The 13,193-nt window shown below is 47.0% G+C and overlaps 1 protein-coding gene across 1 annotated transcript in view; it reads left to right on the forward strand.

The window, feature by feature from the left end:
* The first annotated feature begins 1,039 nt into the window (after positions 1–1,039).
* The window catches only part of LOC144104913 (glucose dehydrogenase [FAD, quinone]-like), a 33,086-nt gene continuing 20,932 nt past the window's right edge, over positions 1,040–13,193 (forward strand). The window contains exons 1-3 of the mRNA XM_077638144.1: positions 1,040–1,179; positions 2,341–3,051; positions 12,129–12,331. Of these exons, the coding sequence (XP_077494270.1) occupies positions 2,916–3,051; positions 12,129–12,331 (339 nt within the window). The 5' untranslated portion in view covers positions 1,040–1,179; positions 2,341–2,915. The remainder of the gene's footprint in view (positions 1,180–2,340; positions 3,052–12,128; positions 12,332–13,193) is intronic.

Below are 13,193 nucleotides of genomic sequence, written 5' to 3' on the forward strand. Positions count from 1 at the left end.
TGTCACAGTCAATTTTGAATACGTTCACTGCCCATTGGAGCGGCGTGGTGTCCGCCTCCAGGATAACTTTCTGTTGAACAGTAGAAGGAGCTATACGAGCTCGAGCCGTCAGCGTCCAGGACGGCGGTTGACCTGAGAGCGACTAAAAAATGCACGCTTGGGGAGACCATCGCATTGCGCTCGTAGCTTTTGCCGAATTGCCAAATAAGTTTCTCTCGATGAGCTACGCCAACACGAGAGTTGTACAGTGCTTTTCAATCTAGCAGTTGCGACATAGGCGTCGGTAGGGCTAAGATTCCAAAAGTCTTTCTCTCCCGCTTCTATAGCAAGGCAGCACAACCAAAGCGTGATATAACAGCTACAAAAGCTTGGAGGCTTTCCAAGCATCCCACGCATCGCGTCAAGCATTTTATTCAAGACTGGCAGTCGCCGCATTCACTGTATCAAATACACTCAACCGCAACGGAGCAGCTCCCGCAAGTGAAACCTGGCATTCAGCTGTTTGCCCCACGAAAACGGAGAAGCGACAGCCCGCCCCTTTCTCGTGTCGCCTTCAGCCTTCTTCGTGGTCGACCTCCACCCGTCTCGAACCGCTGCGCAGGACGCTAAGCGCACGCGCTGGCGGGCGGTTCGCATTGTGCCCCCGGAGAAGCCCGCGAGTCGGTCGCACTCAGGCAGCCAGTCAGAACGACGCCGTGACCAACATTTCAGTTACGCGGCTCTCTTCAGCCTGCCTGTACGACACACCACCCAGGCGAAGTGTGACGTCACCGTGACGTCACAGGCACTCACTCGGCGCTATTCTCGCCCATGCGTGTAGTACGAGGAGAGGCGCTGTGTTGTCGACAAAGTGGCGCATCTCTGTCGACGTTCGGCACGCTGGGAATGAGTGCCTGCGGCCCCGTTGACGAGTGCGTCGACGCGACGTCTTATCCGGATCTCGAGGATCGAAAGTAGCAACGGCGGTCTTGCGTTCATTTATTTCTGCCCAATGCGCAGGCGCCGAGCACGTGTTGACCTGACTGGCACGCGATGGTGTTTTCGACGGACGGGATCCGCTTGGAAGCGACGTCAGAAGCGCTGATCCGCCTCGCGTCTTCGGAGGCTTGATCGTTGGAAGACGACGGCGACGTCGCGGCTTAGGTGATAGTTCCGGCCAGGAATCGATACAGCGCCACGGTAAGTGTACTCATAGCGAATGTGTCCATTGGCAACGTGCCGTTTCAATACAGCGTGACCTCATACTTCCTTGAATATGTAAGCAAATAGTGTAGATTTTGGGAGCAGTCCACCGTTCAAGACAATAGTTTGGCGCACTAACACGACGCATGCCACGGTCAACTTGGTGCTTTAAAGGGCATTTTCAAAGAACGTGTACTGATTCATTTCTAACTTGTCTCCCAATCTGCAGGTGCCACTTGACGTTTAGGATAGCTGGAATAGTGGCGGACGCACTCGGACATCCTTAGAGTTCGCAGTGAAGGCGTTCCTTCCGCCTTGTCTTTACTTGCATTTGAGAATGAACTATAAGCTTCCATGAGTGATGACTATGAGAAGAGAACTCTGAATTAAATTTAGTGATCGAGAACGCTCAGAAGCAAACGGGGTTGAACGCGCTATGCCATGCGATGGTTAGCTGAATTTCGCAGCATAACAGCGCGGAGTCCAGTGCCCGATGCCTGAAGATGACATTATTAATGTGCCCGCCTAAGTGTAATACTTGACGTCGTGGAAGCATGACAACACGTATTTATGAATTTAGGTTCCTGAGAGAAAGAAATAACGGAAGCCTACTGGTGCAACATTCTGCATTACTTTCGGCGTTTCTATGCAAATAATTAAGGTGGTTAAGGTTAACTAACCTATTATTGATCATACGGGCATCTTTTAACGGGTTTGTTACGCTGTTGAGTCTTGTCGCGAGTTACATTTTAAGGGTTATAATTAATGCGCGATGAGGTCAAATTTTATATTAGAATTATGGCAAAATGAACTCTGCAGCCATTCGCACGTCTCCTTGTAGGGCAACAGCGTATCCCATAAAGGCTTCCTTTAAGCTTTGCTTTGGCGAAAAGTTCCCCATTTCAATGTCGAGCTACGCAAGAGGTGATTGCCATATGCTCGCATGGTATCGCTTCATTCAACCCTGAAAGAAAAACAACTTATTCGCATTTTCACTTAACTTTTCAAGACGACGTAGGCTGAGTAAGATGAATTGACGTTGGAACGAATTTCACAGCTTGTTGATTGTGCTTCCCGGGATACGATGTACTGCTATGATACTCCGAGTATCGTTCCTGTTTTAATTATGTGGTACCGATACCGCCCTTTATTCCTTAGATCGTCACATGGAGCTGGACAGTGCATGATCCGGGACTCCCCTAGGAATTGCCAGCATGGAAGAGACTTTCTTGAGCCAAATACTGCGATCCATCGAAGTGACAGCACGAAGGTGCTAGGTGCTAAAAGATGCCGACAATGCCAACGTGTGAAACTGATTTGAAGACTGCAGAAGAGGACGGTGTTTGCGTCGGAGCTGCCGGTAATGAATCACGCTTCAAAGTTTTCTTGTCGAGATTTTTATGACGAACTGAAGTGAAGCGTAGCCACGTTTGGAGAAAACTTTGTAGGGGTGCAGCTGCGTGCGTGTTCAGAAGATGAAGGCGCTGACTTCATCAACTTGTTTCAGCTCCCAGAAGAAAAGACTATCCGCATGATGTCCTGCTTGGCAGAACACTCAAAGTCGCTTCAACTATCATTCACCGGAGCTCGGACTGATAAGACTGTGACTTCTGTGAACAGTGCCGTTGTGTAGTTAGGTGCAACGTGTATTGGTAGGTTGTGTCACAATGGAAGCTTCCACTGACAGAACTTGACAGGCAAGTTGGATTCCCCGTTCCGATGTAGTTGTCGCCATGCCATCGTCAGCGTTTCTACCGCTTTTGCCGATGGCCCTGGTACCCCTGTACACGACGTTGATCTTCAAGGCTGCTCAGCACAAGACACCACTGGTGCGTCTAACCTTCGACGAGGAGTACGACTACATAGTCGGTGAGTGCCAGGACACAGCGATGATTACTTAATGGAGTACAGTCACAAATTTTTGGTTTTTGTTCTGTCTTTGTGAAGGTGAACGACATATTAGTGAGCACAATTCGTCTCATTAACTTCGCCAATGCCTGAATTAACCTCCGTAGATTTTTTTGAATGCTACACGTGATTAACAATGACCTCATATAGTAAACGTTTGGCTGTTGAAAGTGAAGCCGAAACAGCATAAGGGACGAAATTCAACTATCGATTGCTTACCAGGAGTAGGCGAATGTCGCGTAGTGACCCACGTAATTAGCATAGTATGCATCATTTGAAGAAAGAAACACTTAGGCAAACGTTTGGTGTCCGTGCTCCTTTGATGAAGTGTATTTGTTAGTTCATTTTGTTTTTAACCGGTTTCACAAGAAACACTGTTGGTATGTTTTACGCCACAGTACAAAACTTCAACTTTAGATTCAAACGAACGTGTTACTATGTCCGAGGTACACAGCTGACGCTTATAAAGAAGCGACATAAACAAAATTGACAGAGTATTACCCTTGGTAGGCGCATAAATCCAGAAGGCCATTGGTTTTCACGTTCCTTCTCCTGCTAGAGCGGACTAAGGCGTCTGATGAACTGCTGTTGATGTACAGCGGTGAGCAGCCCTGTCTAGTGCGCGCCGACGCTGCTCGGATGGATGGATGGAATGTTGGAGCGTCCCCTTTGAAACGGGGCAGTGGTACTTGCCACCATGCTCAATTTTTTTCCCTTTATTTGTGTTTAACTCTGCTGTAAGTTGTTAATAAATTCTCTATTTTTTTAAATACGTCCTCCTAAACATTAAAACTTTTGTCACCTCTCTGCTTTTGAGCCACCAATCCTCCAATCGCTTTTTGCTAATTTCCACCGCAGATTTATTTACATGACTATTGTTATCTCTAAACCCTAAGGACTCAGGAAGAGTGACTGTGCCTGCATCGACATCGGGATGGATACCATCACATTTTAGAATGAGGTGTTCTATTGTTTCTACAGATTTACCACACACAAAACATGTGTCACCTTCTTCGTTAATTTTTTTTCTGTTGCTGCGAGTTCTAAGACACCCTGACCTAGCTTCAAAGAGGAGGGCACTGCCTCTTGAGTTATCATAAAACGTTTCCTTCCTGACCTTCCTTTTACAGCGTCGATATAGTTCTACACTATGCTTATATTGAATCTATCCAATTTTTACCTTCGTCGTTTTCAACCTGTCGTTTAATGCTCTTTCTTTCTCGTTCCTCGTCTCTGGCAAACTTACTGGCCAGCTTTCTAGTACGTGTCCGCCACTGTGTGTCAACGCTTTTTCTGTACATGTATTTAAATACCTTAGCTGCCCACCTGCTATCGTCCAATTTCCTCAGGCGTTCTTCGTATAGTACTTTACTCTGAGCTTCCCGTGCTTCGAACGTTGCCCAGCCCATATCCCCCTGTACTGCCTCGTTTGTGGTTTTCCCGTGGGCACCTAGTGCTAATCTTCCAACAGTTCTCTGATTTAATTCTAATCGCGACTGAACTTCAGTCCTTAAACATAGAACCGCATTCCCGAAAGTAAGGCCCGGCACCATTATTCCTTTCCAAATACATCTCATTACTTCATACCTGTTGTACCTCCACAATGCCCTATGTTTCATTATCCCGGCATCTCTTCGCCCTTTTGCTACGAGAGACTGTTTCTGATTTTCCGTGTACATATGTCCTTTGTTTACCCATACCCCGAGATATTTGTATTCGGACACTCGGGGTATTTCATGGCCTTGTATTTCATGGCTCTGCGGAGCAAGTGAGCGCCATCTAGCGTTAGGCTCTGAGTTTGGGTTATGCGTCCTGTGCGCATGTGCGGCAAAAACAGAGGGATGCCTGCTCATCGCTTCCTTGTCCAGCCCCCACCTTGCGAGTTCGTTTTGTGCCGCCAGAGACGCGCTGCCTGCATTTGTGACGCTGCGACGGTGACCAGGGCGTCATCATGCCGCCGTGTTTCACGAGTGTAACGAGACGGCCAGCCAAGCAGGCGCGAGTGATAGCGGATGATTGCACGTTTCTACATCCAAGTTCCTAGATCTGTACGAATGCCAAATGCAGTGTCTCTTGGAGCTGATAACACAGCGCGAAGACACGCCATTCAACAACACCTGAAACGCATGGTTCCTGATGGCAACGCGCTAACCTTACACGGACAACAAGAAAACATACGCCAAACAACCAACTAGGCCCCGTTCTTGCACTCTTAGCCTAGTGCGTGTTTGAAACGCGCTATAACCCGTTATCATTTGCACTTGCTTTTGAAACGCGTGATCACCAGATATCACTTGCACTTGCTTGCCTAGCCGCCTAGCGATTCCCGCGAAACGCGTTGGTTTTCCGGCCGCTTTTACATAATATTCATGGCGACCCTGGCGGCGTGAAGCGCAGGCACTGAGAGGAAATGAGGCCGAGAGCCCATGAGCAGGTACTGCTTTATTTTGGCTACGCATGCGCACGGGGCGTATAACTCAAATCCAGAGCCTAACGTTATATATCGCTGACTTACTCCGCAGAGTAGGGTGCCTCGATGCCAGCGCCGCTACCGCAGAGCACCGTCGGCGCGCTCTAGACAAGGCTGGTCATCACTGTACATGAAGTAAGGATTTCTCAGAGAACTTTTATACAATTTGTGTCCTTTTTGTTTGTACTCAATATGCTTATTCAGTTGATGTTACTTTCTGTCCTGTCATGCCTTCTCTTTCTCCTCTGCAAATTACGCTCAATTGGGCTTGAATTAATTGACCAACCTCCCTGCCTTGCACTGAAGATGAGTCGATATATTTTTCACCCCAACTGCGTTCCGCACACAGATTTTCTTTGCAGCTCGAGCTCCTTCGCTGCGTCCTCCCCCCCCCCCCCCCCCCCCCGCCTCGCTGTACTGACGCAGGATTTTCTTTCCGCTTCCATTAACCCCCCGTCGTTTAGAACCAGCAGTGAACATATTTTAGCACTCCTTGCATTTAGTAGATGGGCCGCGGTTGTTAAGCGGCTAAGTGGCCATGCCATTCAGTTCATGAGCACGAGTTCCCGAATTTGATCCCGGCCACCACGCTTGCGTTTCGATTGAGCCGAAACGCAAATACATCAGTGAAGTGAACTTTTGAAGTATGCTAAAAAAAAAACGCCAGGAGGTCTAATGAACCTGAAGAATTTCATGCGCTGCAACGCGCCTCATACGTCAGAGCATTTGCTTTTGCACGCAAAAATTCATTGACCATTGAGAAAGCCCAGTTACAATAATTAAAGCACACCAACCTCCGCAGTAGATGCATCAACGCGCACCCTATAGCAACTTCGATTGGAGGTCATAGCGGTTCTTCGGAATAATAAAGAAATTGGAGCCCCTCCTGTGGTCTTCATCTCTATTTCAAAAATGGTTAGAGTGTGCCGACGCTGCTTTTTAAATGCTGAGCCGTGGATTAAGTGACACCGGTAGCAACTTTTGGACTGGAACTGCTTAAATGTTTCCGCTTTTCGCGACCAGTGGCGAACCCTTTGTAGTCCGTTGTAGGTGACTACGATCGCGACAGGCTTGCCAGGCCGTGTAACATTGCACTGCACCACACGCAAAAGGACTCGGTGCAGCTATAGCAAGACATACTTTCGAACCAGTAAGTTATTTAATGTGCATCTGAAGTTGCGTGCATTAATAGTCCACATTGTTTTTCGGCAGCTGTTCATCTGAAATCGGGGTCACAAAGCGCCGCGTAAGCTGGACAACTATGCAAGAGTTTCAGCATATCGAGGCCTTTTCATCGTGTGCACGGAGTATGCGAGTGCCCGTTCTTTGAACTGCAGAGAACATGTACAGAAGGCTCGTTCTACCATCTCAAATATGCTTGCGCCAGATGCACACAAGTCTAGCGAGTAGCATGGCAATCCGCAGGGCGTGCCTTTTGGATAGGCCTGTACTAGCGTGTACGTATTCTCGAACGGTCGGGTGCCACGCGCATGCGCTGTGACCAGGCGGGGAGACGCGTCTGCCACTGCACACACGCAGCAGGCAAGACCGGTCCGGCATAAGTACGGACCAGTGGGTCTCTGCTATTCTGAAACTCTTTATCAACGCTTAGCACAGATATATATTTCCAAGGCTGAGTGTCAGTGCGCAGCAGACAACATTTTAACTCGTATAGAAGGCATGACAACATTGCCGGAAACATCCATCGTTCGCCTTGCAGCGTCATGAGGAATTACGCTCAGTTCGAACCATGTTCTTGTGCTAACAGTGTACAAAGTAGCAAGTTAAGAAGAACTGCTCCGATGAAGGCACAAAGCAAGGCTCTTCCAACCAGAAGCAGTGATTTCTACCAAACACCTTCTGTGGCCAGTCTGCCAGCCCCAGCGCGTTAGCTCTGTGAGCACGTGAAATGTGGCTCGCTTTTTGCATCCAAAGTGCTGGCATGCATTGGGAAAAAGCTTTAATTAATAACATTTCTTATTGGTCAGCCTGAATTCTTCAGCATGAGCAGAGTTATTCACAAAGCCAGCAGCGAAGAATGGTTGCTGCCCTTTCGCGCATGTTGTCACTGTGGAAGCAACTTGGATTCATGATGGAAAATCTTTTTAAACGCCAATTATCAGCGCGGAGAGCATAAAGACACAGGGTGGAAGTCAATAATAAACTAAAGCGTTTTAACGCTTTCATGGTACATTTAAGCACTGCGGTATACAAACACGTTCGGTGTATACAAGACCACAAACGCAAGATTTGACATCAGGAGCCACGCAGACATTAAGTACAGTCACCTGATGAGAAGTATCGCAATAACAGGGTTTAAAGCTTGTTAGATAGTTAAAAACTGTCACTTCGAACTACCATCTAGCGGACACCAAAGGCTCATTGCGACTTTATTGCTTTTTTAGGGAATTTTTTTAACGGAATGGCGAGGTTCTTTAGAAACAACGAATGTGTTGAGGTGTAACTTGGTGTCCTCAATAAGGTTCAAAGCAGCGTCAAAGCAAAAACTAGCCTGCTTTGAACCGTTACAAAATACAAGGATAAAATAGAGGTCGAAGATGCGGAAAAAAAATTCTTGAAACCAGTGACCATTATGCCTAAGAACACGCAAGACCGTTTTGCAGCCACCGCCGCACGCTCTCCTCATCATCGGTGCCACTGCCCTTGATGACGTCTTTGTTTCTTTCCCTTCGGCTGGGAGACTGGGCGCCTCATTTGCTTGAACCCTTTCGCTACGCGGGAGCAGTGTTCCGTGGCGTGAGCAGCTGTGATACGCGCTGCTTGTCAGCACCCGAAGTCTAGCGAGCCGGTACCACTCCTCTCTTGCCTGTTTTTATGGCCCGCTTTGTACTTTTTCTTATCACCTCCTCAGGTGTCTGGTAAAGCAGGCTGTTTGACAAAACGAAGCGAGTAAACCTTCAGTTTCTGACAATGGTCTTACGGAAGCACTTAAGACAACCAACCCCCTTGCTCCGACGCGGAGGTGCCACTCGTGTCAGCTGGGCATTGGTGGCACCATTAGCTGGTCACTGTTGCATACACTTCGCTATTAGTTTGTTTTTTGCCCATATAGCAAGAAAGTGGTGCACTAATTTACCATTTGGCACCGCGACCTGTTTACAAACTAACAAACCAGTTAAACCCAACACACTTCATCCTGTGTAACAGTTGAACTGTCACCACCATCTTCTTCATATTTAGAGAGTTCACTGAAGTGCAGAGGCCTCTAGCGGTGGCTTCAGGTTATTCCATTCCCAACTAAGGAGTCTTCTCCTGGTGAATGACAGACGATTTTAGCTTTTATGACAGAAGCCAGAAACTGCTGATAAATCAATCCAGACATCATAAATTGGAGAGGATAGTTAAGCTCCGCCTTTACGGTATGACGTAATAGCGCAATGAGTTAATTGCCATATGTGCAGAAGCTTATTGTCTACTTTCATAGGTTCCTGGGAGTCCTCATACCCATTCTGGCACAGTGGTGAAGTGGTTAAACGATGCACCACTGCCCTGTAATGGCAGGTGCTCCCAGTGGTGGGCCTTGTGCGGCCAAGGTTGCTCTTCTCGAGCGACCAATCATTGATTTACCGCACAGTAAGCAGTTTGCTCACTATCCGGTGGGCAGGTTATTGTGAAGCCGCAAGGCCATGTGACGTAGGTGGCCCACCTGCCTCCTAGCTTGCTCTCTGAGGACCATCTGCCAAAGTCATGTTCGTGATTTTTTCCTCACAACGCCGCCAACGCCGACACTAGATTTTCTGGAGAACAGGGCCTCTAACGCTATCGCGTTTAAGTCTTGATTGCACCTTTTCCGCCCGAGCTGACTGTTGTACGCTGCCTCAGAGAAGCAGACTGCGTAGCGTGCTGAAAAGTGCTAAGCCTGTCTAGAAGATGTTTCGTGTCCTCTTGTGCAGAACCGCTTCGAGATCAGCTCACAGGCGACGCTAGTGAGGTGTAGGAGCACTCTGCGGCAAACAGCAATTCTGACTGAACCACGATAATTAAGAGCTTGCAAAAAAAAAAACATTCGTGGTGCTTTGGCGTTTGTTTCAATGTGATCCAGCAAAAAAGTTGCTAGGTCTGCTTCAGTATTCCATATGTTGAAACTTCTTGAGTGGCTTTTCTGAACGGTAAAAAAAAAGATGAAGAAAACCAGAAAGAGGTAAAGCTTGAAACGTAGTGAAAAATACAGAGAAGGCAAAAAAGGAAAACTTGGCTCTATACCTGCAAACAGACCGAAACCAAAATATCAGAACGCCATGGTAGCAAAACTGTATAAAAATATTTTCGGAGCGAAATGAGAATTTGCGGAGTTTGTGCGGTGAGGCGTGTCGTGTCTGCGCTACATAAACGAGGGAACTCCCGCCGAAAATATGAGAAGGCTTTTAAAAATGAGGAAAAGTGTTCTAAAATGCTACTGAAGTGAATACGAAAGTGGGAAATTTTGTCTTGACACCAGCTATGGTGGGCAGGTTCCAGCAAGGCGCATACGCTTTGAAAATGACACTCGGAATGCACATCTCTACGAACTCGACCACATCTCATATGCCTGCAAGTGCCGATGAGGAAGAGAACCTGAGATATTCAAATATGCGCACATGGTGGCATATCGCTATGGACGCTGCACTAATGACATTTTATTTGCCCGTGGGCTGAAATAAAAGCTGTACATTAAAGCGGCCACGTCCTAAATTTTCGTAAATCAAAGAAGTGCCTTGAAGCGCACCCCGCACATACTAAGCGTGGCGAGGCGCATCTACAGAGATATGTTTAACAATGTATATATTGAATTTGGCGTTCGCATGCGGGACGAGCATTTTTTTCCTGGAATTGCTGCAACATGAGTTGAAGAAAAACGTACCCAATGCAAGTTGTCTAAATCCTGTTACGATACCCACCGGACAGTGACAGTACACAAAAATTTAGTTTTCTACCATATTTAAAAGCTCCCCTACGGCACCTATTTCTTCCTTTCTTCTTTCACTCCCTCCTTTATCTCTTCCCTTACAGCGCGGTTCAGGCGTCAGCCAATATATGAGACAGATACTGCGCCATTTCCTTTCCCCAAAAACCAATTATTATTATTATTATTATTATTATTATTATTATTATTATTATTATTATTATTATTACCTTATTTAAAACGAATCAATTCGCCTCTGCTGAACAATTTTTCTCTTGCGCAACTGCATCGAAAAATTCGAGGAAAATGAATTTAGGGTTACGCGTATCTTGCTAACGTACGCCGGGCCGAATATACGGTACTTTTTTTACACAAAGTAAACAAATTATTTTGAATGCTGTACTAGTACCTGCCTGCACTTAAATACTCGGCTTGAGACAATAAATAACTTGTTTTTACAATAATTTTCAGCGGCAGCAGAGGGAACTCCTTACACTCCACTTTAGGATGTACAGAAAGAAACGTGCAGTAAGCTTTTATCATGCAACACTTCCTTTCCACGTCACTGCCAGGCGGCCTCGTGCAAGGCTCAATAGTGCGTGTGAACGTGCTTTGTGTGTCCTATGGAACCACTGAAAAACCACTCTGCTTGATCTTAAAGGGATATGGCAGTCACCTTCTGATGTTTCGTACCACGGGAAACACACAGAGAGTGCTCTATCTCTCCTCGTACCCAGCGCTGCTACTGCTGTGGGAAACGTATGGACAGCGTAGTTGGGAAAGTAAATATCAGTGAGAAGTGCATAAAGCTTGAGGATTAAATGACAGTAGGAATTTCGTGTCTTGTGCGAACATCAGCGAGCGCATAAAAGAGCGTTTTGCAAAAGCATTGCAGAGAGAGAGCGAGAAATAGGAAGAGGTACGCAGACAATTTAATCAAAAAGATAATCTGGTTGGCTGCCCTGGTTTGGAGCGTTCTCGCTACAAACAGGAGGTGGGAAAACGGCGTTCAGAATGACAGAAAACGTATCGCAGCGTTCTCTTTGCGTTCGCAGAGTTGTTACTATATGCTATCAGTTTAATTAATTGCTTACTTGATGAGTAAAGGGCAGTTTTATTCTTAACATCCCAATGAAAACTGTTATGAAATTTTGTTAAACACCTTTTGCTAAACAAGTTCTCGTGCGTAGATATGAATTTTAAACAACACAACATACAAGTCGGAAAGCCGTCGTACCTCTAGAGTTCGCTGCCGGAGTTAGTGCCCGTCATATCGAATAGTAGCGTAAGACAAAGGGTACCACATTCTTCCGAAGGCTAGTGGCAAGAGGAAGAGGAAAGTGCCACCCTGAAAGTAACTCCAGGCGACTCGAATGCAGTGCAGTTCCTATTTGACACCCATTCCCTAATTTTCTCGCTGTCTCAAGCGTGTCGCATATTAAATGCAGTGGGCTGCAGCCCACTGCTTAAAATTGTTCTTTGTCTACGTATCTAATGGCCCCGCCTTGTCTTGCATCAAGAAAACAGCCCCGCGCTTCGGCGCGTCATTATAGTTATTAAGAACGGAGTGAAAGCCGGGAATGATACATTGACCCACGAAAAGCTTCAATGAACAGCAATACGTCTTCTCTTCTCTCCCTCTGGGTCACTTCAACGCACGAGCAGTGGGAGGTGGCTCTGCCGGCGCCGTGGTGGCGAGCCGCCTGTCCGAAGACCGAGACGTAAAGGTCCTGCTGCTGGAAGCCGGACGGGTGCCCAACTTCTTCCTGGACGTTCCCCTGTTGGCGGCCGAGTTACAGCTGACCAAGTTCGACTGGGCTTATCGGACTGTGCCGCAAGAGGCCGCCTGCTTCGGGCTCAAGAACAGGGTATGCCCAGCGCAAATATTTAGGTCGTCACCATTTTTCACGATATCACTAGAACTGCTCAAGAATTTATGTGCCCACGATTTGCCTGTGTCTCTGACGATGCTGAGTGTAATTAGTGTGTTGAATGTTCAGTTATCTTTGCCTTGGCGTCATAAAATTGCCGGCTTTCTACGCTTCGCTGAGGCAAGACTCATGCTAAAGCGCTGTGCTAGTAACGTAGGCCATGTTATGCTTAGAGGGTTCTTTTGATCTTGGGAGATGTGGTTTAACGCGACAGCGTTACGGAGCTGTTTTTGTTGTTGTTACCCTCATACAATCGCACATGCCTACATAGGGAGATAGGCCAAGAATTGGGGGGCACATAAATTTTTTGAAATAAAGATTTCCTGGACAAAAATAAAATGAATGCTGAGGAAGGAAGAAATAAACAAAGAGGAACAGCGAAATGAAACGGGAAATGCATAACGCACGCAGGAGATCGAGACTGATGTTTATAGCCGAGTAGTTAAATGTTAATGATAATAGTCTCGCAGAAAATCCGCCCTCGTCGTCGTCGACTTCGTGGACCGTCATGGCAGGTGGTAGTTTAAGTAATGACTGGCCTCAAGAGGTTGCTCGGGGAGAGCAACCTGGAACGCTCAAGTCACCAGTGGCAGCACTTAATCCTAGGGCACTGGCGCATCTCTTACCGCTGCACCACTGCGCCAGGAAAGGTATGGGGACTTCAGAGATCTATGAATGTTAAGTACAGAATGACCAATTCTGCATATATGGGCACTAACTCATTAGCTGTCGGACCTTAAGGCGGACCTTAAGTGTCCCCTCCAATTTTCCCTCTTACTTTTGAGACAGATCCTTCTGA

The sequence above is a fragment of the Amblyomma americanum genome, chromosome 9, assembly GCF_052857255.1.
Source record: "Amblyomma americanum isolate KBUSLIRL-KWMA chromosome 9, ASM5285725v1, whole genome shotgun sequence".
Classification (NCBI taxonomy): Eukaryota; Metazoa; Arthropoda; class Arachnida; order Ixodida; family Ixodidae; genus Amblyomma; species Amblyomma americanum.